We start from the raw sequence: 13174 nt of genomic DNA, 5'->3' as shown, positions 1-13174 counted from the left end.
GCTTTTTCTTTTGCTTCTCTTTTCTCAAAAAATATCTTATTTAAATTAATATAAAAGTTATAATTAGAAATGATTATTTTACTAATTTATAATTATAGGCTTAGTATTTTTCTTAGAATGTGAACTGGAAATGGTGAAATTGTTTTAGCCAAATCACTGAAGTAGCTTCTTGGTATTACTTAACATGAAATTTTGGATTTTTATTTACTCAAAACATGCTTGCATTTTCCAAAATGTACAAATGAAATTATTTTATACAATGAATTTCAAAGCTTAGAAGAACATATCACAACTAGTACTTGTTGTGCATGTAGAAACTGAAAACAAAGGAGACATTTATAGGTATCGATGCATTGTATTTTTCATAAAAAAATACATTGACTTTGCAATTTAGCATTGAACTATTTTCAATTTTACTTATGATTCATAGTACGTTTATCGACTTTATGACTAATAATTATTTTATTTATACTTGTGCAGCTTAAGAAACACTATTTTAAAGAAAGTACTAAGATCAATATTGTGCAATAGGTACGCAAAACTATATCGTATTTCCTTGTAATACTGTAACAAATTACATTTTATATAAGAGATCTAGATTGCTTATTTTAACAACAATTTTTCTAAACAGGGAAAATATTCATCAATTTATTTTATCTTACAGAATGAAAGATTGCTTCATCAATTTGTGAACAATTTTTGTTAAAATGTGAAATGAAAATGGTGAAATTATTTTAGCAATGAAAATATATTTAACTATATATTTATGTATAAAATATTCATATTTATCTAAGAAATCTCATGGTGTCTGGTAGTTTTGAAGGGAATCATCTCCTAGGCATTTTGCTGGTCATTAGAAAGTTCTTTAAGCTCATCAATTGTTAAAAATGCGATAGTTTTTTGACAGAAAGAGAAAATGTTCCTAAAAGAAAAGTGATTCTCCATAATTGGCATATATTTCCTCAAGCCACCCATAAGAGCCATATTCTGACTTGTATTGGGGCAATAGCCAACAATGGATTCCCTGGACTGGATGACTGATCCGGATCCTAGCAACAATAATGCTTATTCAAACCTTTCTTAAGACCTTTTTGAGCAAGGGCCATAATAGCTTGCAATAGAGTTGTTATTCCACCTATCCAAGAGATAAGATACATTATTAAATGACACATTTACAAGTATCAATGAATTGTATTTTTCATTAAAAGAAAATGCATTGACTTTGCAATTTAGCGTTGCACAATTTTCGAGTTTCCTTATAATGCATAATACAATTAACTACTTTGAGTAATAATTATTTTATTTATACTTGTGCAGCTTAAGAAACATTGTCTTAAACAAATACTAGGACCAATACTGTGCAAGAGGTACACAAAACTATTTGCTATTTCCTGGCAATACTATAGCATACTACATTTTATATAGGAGGTCTGAATTGCTTATTTTAACAATAATTTTTGTAAACAAAGTCAAAATATCCATCGATTTGTTTCATCTATGGACAAAATGACAAATTACAAACATCTTACAAACTATAACCAAAAAAGCCAACCAAAACAAAACATTTCAAAAATTGTTGATGTAGAAAACTATGAAACTCAAACAGAACTTCTGCAATTTAACATTGACACTGTACTAGAGAAAGAAGGGTTGTATAGATTAAATTCATTTACATACATAGTTGGAGATTGTTTATTTGACTCCTTTCAATATTTGCTCCAAAACAAGTATACATCAATTCAACTACGCAAAGGAACCATTCAATATTTCATGAGTTGTCTCCAAAGAGGTGAAAGAGATGCTATTGACTCATACAACCTTGAATTGAACTCTCAAACATTATATGACCTCCACAAAATTACAAATGTTGCATCATACTTACATAGAATGCAATTGTCTGCAAACCCAACCATAGGTAATAGTGAAATTGGACTATGGGGAGATGTATTTTGCATTCACTGGTTATCAAAGTGGTTGAACATACAAGTGTGTGTTTGGTCACTAACACGAGGCAAGAAGTACTTGCACTTTAATAGTGCATCGCATGCAGAATCATATTCATTGCTTTTTCATGATAATAATCCCCTATGTGGACACTTTGAGCCTCTTGTGTGCTCAAAATTCAATTTTACTAATGACCAACTACAACAACAATTCAACAATGCATCAACACATAAACAACACAAAAAGCTTTGCCAGCTACAATTACCATTGATTGAAAAGAAAAATACTAATCAAAGAATATCAGTTCATACTATCAAAAATTTAATTAGAGACAACAATCAAACTGATATGAACAAATTGTTCACTCCTTTCCAAAATCCAACAAAAGCTGCCAAAAAATGTAGAAAAAGGAAAAATCCACCTCAACGAAGGAAGAAAACATTATCACCAATACAAATATTTGAAGCAAAAATCCAAGACACACCAAAATACGCATGCACTATTTGCCAAATGTTGTGTTTCAAAAAAGACAATAGAGCATTTCAGAATCAACAAAAACTAGCATATCACAAACTAGTCAAACCACCTATCAATTCATTGACAAATTACATTTGTCGAAAATGCAATACTGCATTAAAACATTCAACCCTTCCTAAGTATGCTACACCGCACAATATTAGAATTAACAATGCAATTCAGCATGTTGAAATGTTAACACAATTGGAAGAGCGTCTTGTTTCATTGCGAATTGCTTTTGCACAAATATGGGAGCTAGGATATAGAAGATCTCAATTAGGCCTAACTGGTTCAATCATTAATGTCCATGTTGATACAAACATTGTTCAAAAAGCTTTACCTGTATCAACTACTAATACAACAACAATTGTTGTTTCCCTAAAAAGACGTCTAGAATATAAAAATGCTTTCCAGAAAGGCATGGTATGCCCAACAGTTATCATGCAAGCTCTTCAACAATTGACCCAAACAACATTATACAAAATGCACAATGTAAAACTAAATGATAACTGGAAACAAGCTATCAAAATAAATACTAGCATTACCAACCAAAATGAACTATCCACGATTGACGTTGAGTCAGACAGTGATAATGACCAAGGACCATGTCAAACTCTAGTGCATGGGTTCACGGAATCTACTAGCATACACAAAATGCAAGACAAGTTGATTGAAGTTGCACCTGCCCAAGACCAATTCCCTATTGGAATATTCCAAGACAAACATGCAGAAGAAATGAATTTCCCAACTTTGTTTTTCGGTAACGCACGTGATAATGACATCACTAAAAATTTCAGCTGCCAAAAAATAGTGCTATGGGAATTGACACATTCACAAAGGCAATTTGCATACCATACAACCAACCTTTTCTTCAAAACAATTAAGATATTGATACATCAAGTAATGTCGACAATGTGGATAAGAATTCGAAAGGGCCAACTAAAAGAAAGAAAGCTATTGGCAAAAGAAGTCAAGCATAAACCAAATTTAGAGAAAATACTAAAGTCAGATATAGGTTATGTTGACTTCAAAAAAATACGAATATCTCCTGACTACACACAACAGCTAAAGAAAAATGTTTTTGCAATGATACGACAATTAGGACCACCTACTTTCTTTCTCACATTTACCAGTGCTGAACAGAACTGGTCAGCATTGCAAACAACATTGAAAGAACTACATAGCTGCCACTATTCAACAAGTAGACAAAACTTTACTACAGAAAATGAAATGAATGTACATGAATTAATCAAAAGAGACCCAATAACTTGTACCTGATACTATAGACATAGAATAAATGCACTCAAAACATTAATCTTGACAGACCAGTCCTTCTTTGGAACTATATTAGACTATTTCTTAGTAACCGAATTTCAAAATCGTGGAAATGAACATGACCATTTCCTTATATGGGTTCATAGTGCTCCCATGTATGGAAGACATAACAATACAAGCATAACAGAATTTGTAGACAAATATATTACATGTGATACAAAAGATTTAGAACCAAATATAGCAATATTACATGTGCATCACCATACAAAACAATGCAAAAAATCCAAAAAGGCACATTGTAGATATAATTTTCCATTTCCACCAATGAAGAACACAACAATACTTGAACCATTAGAAGATGCAAATGACAAATTGCATTTAATTGCTACACAAATTCATACCAAGATTGAAAAAGCAACTTACCCCAATACATTTACATTCACAGATTTCTTACAAGAAATAGATGTCAGTGAAAATGACTACATAATGGCCTTGAGGTCTACAGTCAATAGGCCTACCCTTTATCTCCAAAGAACACCTTCATAGATATGGAACAATAGCTTCTCCAAAAAAATACCAGGGCTTTGGAGAGCAAATACAGATGCACAATATGTCCTCAATGCATATGCTGCAGCAATGTATTGTAGCTCCTATATGGCAAAAGTCGACAGATCGATGACAAATGCATTCAAAAGAATCCGTAAAGACCACCAACAACAAAATATAGATGCCCTAAAAATGATATCAAACTTAGGAAATGCTTTACTAAACCTCCATCAAATGTCATCTCAACAAGCAGCACATGTCGCACTTTCATTACCCCTAAATCGCAGTTCTAGAAAATGCATATTCATTGATACAAGAGCTCAAAATGATCGAACATTTATATTAAAATCAGTGAAAGAGTTAAACCAAGAAGACGATGAATCACAAAATGTAATGTGCAAATCAATGATGGATTACTATTTACAATGTCCTCATATTATTTCAAACATTTGCTTTGCAGAATTTGTCTCTCAATATAAAAAAAACGGCACTAAGCTTGATCATAAAACCAAACCAAAAGTAATTCGTTTCATAAACTTCAACAAACATATTGACATAGAGAGCCACTGTAGAGAGCAACTAATATTATATAGGCCATTCATAATAAGTGAAGATACCCTCAAAGAAAACTTTAACACTTGGGAAAATGCATACTTGCAAAATCAATCAATTATCGAAATAAACCGTGCAAAATTTTGTTACACCACAACTTTTGCATGGGGTGCCATTGAAAAAGCTATCTCTGAAGTCAATGACATTGATGACAATATCGAAAACACAAGATTCATAGGAAAACATCTCACAGAAGAAGAAAAATATGACATGCAACAAGATATTCAAACTGCACTCAATAAAAACGTTAGTAATCTGTCCTCAAGACCATTTGAAATTGCAAGACATCCACAAATCATGGACAACAATGAATACTACCGGTTAAGACGATCCCTAAATAGAGAGCAACAAACAATCATTAAAGACATTATCATGAAAAAGTTAAAGGATCCTAACACTCCAATACATTTGTTCCTAACAGGAGGAGCAGGAACTGGAAAAACATTTACTGCAACAACTATTTACCAAGCACTCATTCGACTGTACAACAATGCAATCGATAGTGATCCTGATAAACCAAAAGGCCTAATGACTGCATATACAGGAAAAGCAGCATACAACATTGGTGGATCAACATTGCATTCGGCCTTTCACATACCTTTCAATAAATTAGAATTTGTCCCACTTAGCACAAAGACATTAGATGGAATGTCAAAGACCTACAGTCAATTACACGTGCTTCTTATAGATGAGATCTCTTTGGTAGGGTCTACATTTTTAAGGTATCTTGATAAACGATTACGTGATATTATGCAATTGCCTACTAAATACTTTGGCAACATTGACACAATTTTTTGTGGTGATCTCTACCAAGCTCTCCCAGTGCTAGACTCAGATGTATTTAACAATAGCCCATCTCGAACATAATTAATGCCCTACAATTTTTGGAAAGACAAGGTAAAGTGCTATTCTCTAACCACAACAATACGACAAAATGATAGTCAATTCATTGGTACTTTGAACAGGATACGTTTAGGAAAACATACAAATGATGACATACAATACCTCAATCATGCTTGCTTACGCCCAGCACCACTTGACCCAACATTTCCATACCTCTTTTTCAAAAGACAAGATGTTGACACACATAACAAGAATATGCTATCAATAATTCCTGGTGACAACATCATATTAGATGCAATTGACGTTTTAGACCAAAACTATACTGCAACACGCATCTACAACCATGCAACAACCTTGCCAAGTCAAATAATCTTAAAACCAAATATCCTCATTGAAATTATTGGAGGGAACTATAACACAGAAGATGGTCTTGTTAATGGATCAGATGGAATCCTGAAAGCATACACAAGACAACAAGACATTGACATAATTTGGCTTCAATTTAATGATTCCAAAATAGGTCAGTGCCAAAGAAATAAATTAGCTCAATACTATACTACAGAGATTCAAACAGATTGGGTCCCAATACATCGAATAGCAAGACCAATTCCAAAAATGTTCACTGGTGGAAAAGTAAAAATCAGAAAACAGTTCCCAATACAGCTTGTATGTGCTCGAACAATACACCGATCTCAAGGGCTAACATTAGCAGGCCTTGCTTTTGACCCAACCGGCATTACACAACATGGCTTAACATATACAGCACTTTCAAGAACAAAAGAAATCCAATCACTATATTTACTTAAACCTTTACAATCAAAACATTTAAAAGTCAAACAAACTATTCATTCTGAGATGTCTCGTCTCCAAACAAATGCACAATGGAAACTTGAAAATCAACTAACATGCTTGATGCAAGATTCACATATAGTTCTATGTACACTAAATACCCGTAGCTTAAGAGCACACATAGACGACATTATTAATGACTATGACATCATGGCTTCTGATATTTTGTGTCTCCAAGAGGTCCACTTGCCTCCATCCCATACAAATATCCTCCACAAATACAATAGCCATACATTGTATCATATACATGGCATAACAACTTTTCTAACAAACAATCTACAAGTGTTGAATACAAAAGAGCATAAAACACAAAATAGTGAAGCCATAACATTGACACTATGCCATCATGCCATCAAATACAATGTGACTAATGTTTACATATGCCCCAATATTCCCATAGATGACATCTTGGCCATAATGACTGACATCTTTACCTATCCAATCCAACAAACAACTCTTTTCATTATAGGAGATTTTAATTTAGACATGTGTAACGACAACAAAACAACAAGAAGACTAATACAACATATGAAACAACACAACACACAATTTGCTCTCAACAAAACACATACTCCAAATAGACCATTAATTGATCATATATGGACTAACTCAATTGGACATATATGTTCTGCCTATACAACAGAAGCATATTGGACAGATCACCCCTCAACTTTCATAAAGATCCATTCTGTGAGACAATAAAATGAAAACCTAGCACTTCTAATCTTTCAACATGGGTCAATCTTGTCATTGTAAATACATTCAATGAGAGAAATGAATAAAAAAGGTAATAGCATCAATTGCTTCAATATATTTTATTATCTACAAGATGACCAGTCTTAACATTGTGTTATTTCCTTTATAATAGATCAATCATAATGGAAACAACAACCCCAACAACTGAAGCAGATACAAACAAGCAAAAAAAATCAAAAAGGTATTAACATGAATTGTCATTTGCATCTTTCAAAGTCTTCCAAGTCATGCAACTAAACATCATCTTTCTTGTTTTCTAATAGGCCAAAATTAACTCCCGAAAGACCAGTAACAATTGAAGATCTAAATGCAAGAAAAATTGGCACCACTTTTCATGGCACTGTACTTGTCACCTACAAGGTTGTTCTTGACAAAGGCATAGGAATGCGTGAAGTCTTACGAGCTGATTTGACAGATTGTAAGGGCGAAATGACAATAACATTAACTGTTGGTAGCCATCTACTACGCAAGTTTGAGGATAAGATAATACCAGGCATTGCAATAGCAATAAAAGAATTTGAACTTGTACCAAAAATAGATTTTGACCGCGGAGATTCTGATTACATCTTACTTTTAAATGATTCTAGTCAAATTGAAACTATTCCACCATTTGAAAATGAATATAACTTCATCCCAGGCACAACCATAAAACAACTTATATCTAGTGCAAAAGAATATGCTTATGGAACAGTGGGTGCCCTTGTTGTAGCAGCAAACACAAAAGGAACACAACACATTCTTGATATCAAAGATGGTCATACAGATATGGATAAAGCACTGGTAAGCTTCTTCAATCTGTTTCCATTTTCTTTTATATTTATTTTTATAGTTTTGATTTATTTTCCAAAATAATGATTACTACTTTTCCAACACAGCTTTACATCCATCCAAGTTTCTCTGGACTCTTCTATCAAATGGAACAACAATTACAAAAAGGTGAAATTCCAATCTTCCTTTTTAGAAACATTGCAAAAAAACAGGACCAGAAGCATGCTCTTCGTACAACTCCATCAACATATATTTGCAGTCTCAATGAAAAAAGAACATTGGAAAGGCTCCATACACTTTTACACAGCACATTTGAGGTAGCCATTTCAAATACCTTGTACTAATCACTTCTTACAATAAGATTCAACATTTTGCTAATATTCTTTCTACAGGTTGTGGGGCTCTTGACACCTGCAAATGCATTTTCAAATCCATTCCACGCATTCTGTCCCAACTGCGACTACAGATTTGATAGCTACACCGCACTGAATGACAACAAAGCATATTGTACCAAATGTAAAGAGGAAGTTAACTACATATATTCCCTTCATGTTAAAGCAATCATCACCAACAACAACAATCAAACAATTCACTGCTTTGCAGAAAAAAATATTGCTCAACAAATTTGGCCTCACTTACAAAACATGACATATGAAGCATATGTTGTTGACAAACCAACAACTATATTTATGTTCCGAGACTTCCAGCTGAAAGGAAAATTTAGTCTCAATCAAAGCAGTCAGATAACTCGTGTTTTTGCACTTCAAGATTAGGCCACACAATGTCTCCATTAAGGTATACACATTCAGAATGCTTTTCGTTTCTTCCGATTTCATATTAAATCATTCTTTCTATGTAGTACTAACTTAACTCATACAATCACATGACTACATAGGGCTCCAACTACATCAGAATGCTTTTGTTATACTGCAACTACTACAAAATTTTGGTTTTTGCACTTGAACATTGGGCCACACAGCATCTCCATTAAGGTATATTAGTTTACAATGCTTTTCATTTTTTTTGATTTCATATTAAATCATTTTTCCTGTCTAGTACTAACTTGACTGATACAATCACATGACTGTACAGGGCTCCAATTGCATCGAATGCTTTTGTTATACTGTAACTATTACAAAAATTTGGTTTCAAATATCGATCATAGTTGTCAATCAAATCCACTATAAAACATATATGCTATCTATGCTATTCTGAAAAGTCACTAGTAACATTCAAGCAAGAGCATTTCAGCAGATATTAGATGTTTCCCATACATACTCCTTATATGTAAAAATTATCTCATACATAATGTAGATATTAATTTCATGTTTTTTATAACTTTTATAATGATTTTAGCCACAACAATGTTAATTATTTCAGCTTAATCTTTCACTGTCATGTAATTAATAGGTTATTTCGCCCCATTTTCATATAAGCTATATTGATTTTTTTGAGATGTCATTGATAGTTGAAGCAATAATTGCTAGATTGAAATTTAATAACAAAACAATTATTTAATCAAGCTCAATGTTGTGTTCTAACTGCTCAAAACATGTATTTTGATTTTTGATATTTTTTTTCCATCAAATGTTGTTGATTCCATACTAGAGATTTGCTCATCATTGTGATTCAAATATGACTGATTCGTAGATTAATTTTAACAATTAAGCATCTATGGAATTCAAGCATTCCTCTGTTATTGTAATTTGGTACGCTTTTAGTGTCCGCTTAACCTAGTGCAGTCATATTCATTACTAATAAATCAACTTCTTCCATTCTATAAGTTTTTAACAACAATAGTCCTCATGAGTATTCTCTGAATCTATATCATCATATTAAACAAACCCAATGTGTCTTCCACATTTCTTCCCTTCCACAGCCCATTTTTTTAGTCCTCTACAGGATCAATCAAGGACATCATACCTTAGTGCCATTGGTGGAGCTTTCCAAGTTACCAACTACAAATGTGAGTACCATTTGAAACATATACTTCAATGCTATTTTCTTTTAAAATCTTTGTTTACCACATTTCTTTGAAACATCAAAAACAGTTATATTTTTTTAGATATTAGATATTAATGTCTAGATGTTTTCAACAGGGCACAGAGAAGCAAAAAATACCCCATTTGTTGGAGGATCTTGAATTTGGAGGATCCTACAAGGTGACTATAATTTTTGATTTTTTTACTTATTTTCTAATATGGATACTGCATTATTAGTGTTTTTGTTACAGTATTGCAGTCATATATTTTGGCTCTACATTATTAATATTTTCAAAGCTATGCTTTACCAGTAATTAATATTAGATCAAAAGCATAAAGCGTATGCTTAAAGAAGAAATATTGAATACTAAAACCTCTTATGGCTGTGGTTAACAGTTTACCAATTTATTTTTCATTGCAATGAAAAAATTAGAACTTACATATCATGTATCATACAACACTTATGTTAGTATTTAAATTTTTCAATAATTTGCAGGGCTATATGCTACATTTGATAGCAATGCACTTGTCCCATTTGTTAATGGAATGGGTCTTATACCAAGCTCACTATTTGAGGTGCTTTCTTCTCTTTCATTTGTAACAAATTTCCATGAACACATTAGCATATTCATAAGAATAAATCAAAATGTTTCATTTATCTAAAACTGGCAATTGAAAAGAAACCACGAACTAAAATTACCAAATTATAATAACTAGCATATGTTACAGCATTAAGCTTACTCTTCAATCCAAATTATAGTAATTTAATTCATAGCAATTCAAACTTCAGTTACATATGTTCTTATATAAAAATATGTACTGATCAACAGCATCTTGACAACATAACAGCAACACCACTGCTGTTCACAAACAGCAACACTTTTTCCAGCCACCAGCACCTTGGCAACATAACAGCAACACCCCTGCTGTTCACAAATAGCAACACTTTTTCCAGCCAACAGCAACACTTTTTCCAGCCAGCACAGGCATCAACATCTTTGCTATTTGTTGTAAAACAAATGTTATTGAATTGTACCTCTTATCAAGAATATCGGCTGTAAAACAAATGTTTATGTAAATCATGAATAAGTTCAGCATACATATTCTTATACATATGAAAGTTTATTCATAAATGGTATTCATAACCGAGCTCAATCTAAATATTGCATTCTGCTTAATTTAATGCATTATGTTTATTACAACTTGTATTTCTCATGCATGTTACTTATATTGAATTTCTAGCAAAGAATAGACCCTCTTCAATTTCGTCTTCATACAATACTGCTTTAGTCAACCATATAACATGAAGGCAGGAACTTTGGCGCTTGCGCCGCTTGTTTTATTACCCCATCGATGCTAATGAAACATATTTAAGGCACTCCCGCTACATGCACTGTGTTATTTTGCTCTTCTTCGATTACTAGTGAAGCGTAAAGACAAAGCTCATCTCCATGCAAGGCCTTAAAACTAACGCCACTCATTCAATCGGCGAAATCAAAATCTTTCCTTTGGCTCGACCGCTTTCCTGCTGTTCGAACGCCTACACCACATCAAAAAACTCATACGGGCTCTTCGGATCGAGCGCAGGCTTCACTTTACCGCTCTCAATGTATTTCGGCAGGCTTTCCAGATCGTTGGCTATGGGTTTCACAACCACATTCACTGCTCGGGGATGTGCTGAAAACGTTGCAATGTCCACTATATTAGCCCCCTCTTTAGTAAATAACAATAAATATTCCAAATTCTTTTGTCAAATCCCTCTCACATCAAATCCGAAACCCTAACCCTACCCATGAATGTCGAAAACAAAATCAAAATTCTCATCTACTTGCTCGTGGCTCTGCTTCGTATAATCCACCACATGATCTGCCCACAGGCTCTTCACGAACTCCGCTTTGGCCGCGCTCGAAGTGGAGACGATTCTAGAAGCTTCAAAAACATGCTTTGCCACCTGGATCGCCAGAGTCCCCACGCCGCCTGCGCCTCTCACAATAGACACACTCTGCCCCTTCTGGAAATCAACAATGTCGAACGACTGCAGCACGGTTAAGAGCGCAAGCGGCAAACTGGCGGCTTCCTCGAAAGATAAATTGCTCGGCTTCAAAGCCAACATGTGTTCTTCTGCGACCGTAAACTCGGCCAAAGTGCCGACCTGCCTAGGGCTTCCTACCGTCAGTTCCTGAATGTCCCCGTAAAATTCGTCGCCCTTCTTAAATTTCGACACTCCTTCGCCGACGTCTGCAACTATCCTGCTACATCACACCCCCGCACCATCTGCGAAACAAATCGGGGAAAATTTTATTTACTTTCAGCTAACGAAATCCAACACTTCGAATTTAAACCCTAACTAATGATATCCAGAACATTAAATTTAAACCCTAAAAGGAGGATTTAGTTGAATTACAAGAAAGGGGCTAGTTGCCGTGCAGTATATGCCGTGTTCGCGAATCGATGTTTGAACATGAGTCAAGCTACCAATAATGACCTGCAACAATAAGCATCATGTTAGAAGCCAGTTTGAACATTTTTTATTGGTTTTCAATATAGGGATTCGTGGTGTTTGCGCTCAACTTTTCTTACCGAGAACTTATTAGTTCCTACTTTGCGAGGAAGTTCCATATTAGTTATATAATCTAAAAATTTCAAGATATACTAATGTTTGCAAAAGCTATACTAATTTGTATTTTTTTGGAATTGAAAATTACAAAAAAAAAAAAAATTGTATTGGCTCATGATGAAAAATGCAATGGAAAAATTCAATTTTCTTCAATCTAACACCTCTATTAATGAACGAATTAATTGCAACTTAATTTTTTTCACATTTGTGACAAGTGGATAATTTTTTTTTTTTAAATCATTTTTTTAACACTTCTATTAATGAATGCATTAATTGCAACTTTATCTTTTCTATACATTTATGACAAGAGGATAAACTTTTTTTTAAAAACAATCATTTTTATCTTCCACTTCACAAATATGTCTAGTGAATATTAATTATTCCTATCTATTTTCATTACCAAGTTTAAATATAGACTTCAATGTTTTATATTTCTTATTTTAAATATATTTATTACCAGTTTTAT

At 33.4% G+C, this 13174-nt stretch overlaps 2 protein-coding genes, 1 long non-coding RNA gene and 1 pseudogene across 4 annotated transcripts; 3 read left to right on the top strand and 1 right to left on the bottom strand.

Moving 5' to 3' along the window:
• Positions 1 to 512: 512 nt before the first annotated feature.
• On the top strand, positions 513 to 8176 carry LOC149540826 (uncharacterized). Its single transcript, XM_089802742.1, has 4 exons — positions 513 to 531; positions 7454 to 7522; positions 7605 to 8121; positions 8171 to 8176. Exons 2-4 carry the CDS (start codon positions 7464 to 7466, stop codon positions 8174 to 8176), a joined length of 582 nt encoding a protein of 193 aa, XP_089658868.1. The 5' UTR covers positions 513 to 531; positions 7454 to 7463.
• Positions 8177 to 8217: 41 nt separating this feature from the next.
• Positions 8218 to 8892, top strand: LOC149540825 (uncharacterized). Its single transcript, XM_089799725.1, has 2 exons — positions 8218 to 8426; positions 8502 to 8892. The coding sequence occupies exons 1-2, from the start codon at positions 8256 to 8258 to the stop codon at positions 8880 to 8882; spliced, it is 552 nt and encodes a 183-aa protein (XP_089655851.1). The 5' UTR covers positions 8218 to 8255; the 3' UTR covers positions 8883 to 8892.
• Positions 8893 to 9839: 947 nt separating this feature from the next.
• LOC149540824 (uncharacterized) lies at positions 9840 to 11210 on the top strand. Its single transcript, XR_016356051.1, has 4 exons — positions 9840 to 10075; positions 10209 to 10271; positions 10588 to 10667; positions 10922 to 11210. It is a non-coding gene; the product is annotated as an uncharacterized LOC149540824 (long non-coding RNA).
• LOC149540823 (2-methylene-furan-3-one reductase pseudogene) lies at positions 10835 to 12710 on the bottom strand (annotated as a pseudogene). The gene is made up of 3 exons (XR_016356536.1): positions 12672 to 12710; positions 12496 to 12576; positions 10835 to 12365 (listed from the first exon to the last, which is right to left on the bottom strand). The product of XR_016356536.1 is annotated as a 2-methylene-furan-3-one reductase pseudogene (transcript).
• Positions 12711 to 13174: the final 464 nt, after the last annotated feature.

Source organism: Cupressus sempervirens, chromosome 9 (genome assembly GCF_028749045.1).
Source record: "Cupressus sempervirens isolate cs-2001-9-10 chromosome 9, ASM2874904v1, whole genome shotgun sequence".
Taxonomy (NCBI): Eukaryota; Viridiplantae; Streptophyta; class Pinopsida; order Cupressales; family Cupressaceae; genus Cupressus; species Cupressus sempervirens.
The sequence above is the reverse complement of the archived record's forward strand: the minus strand, read 5'-3'. Positions and strand labels throughout refer to the sequence as shown.

Coding starts and splice junctions, on each gene's coding strand:
- LOC149540826 (XM_089802742.1), top strand. CDS start 7,464: ATGGAAACAACAACCCCAACAACTGAAGCAGATACAAACAAGCAAAAA. Junction 7,523..7,604: donor AAGCAAAAAAAATCAAAAAG/GTATTAACATGA, acceptor GTTTTCTAATAG/GCCAAAATTAACTCCCGAAA.
- LOC149540825 (XM_089799725.1), top strand. CDS start 8,256: ATGGAACAACAATTACAAAAAGGTGAAATTCCAATCTTCCTTTTTAGA. Junction 8,427..8,501: donor TTTTACACAGCACATTTGAG/GTAGCCATTTCA, acceptor TTCTTTCTACAG/GTTGTGGGGCTCTTGACACC.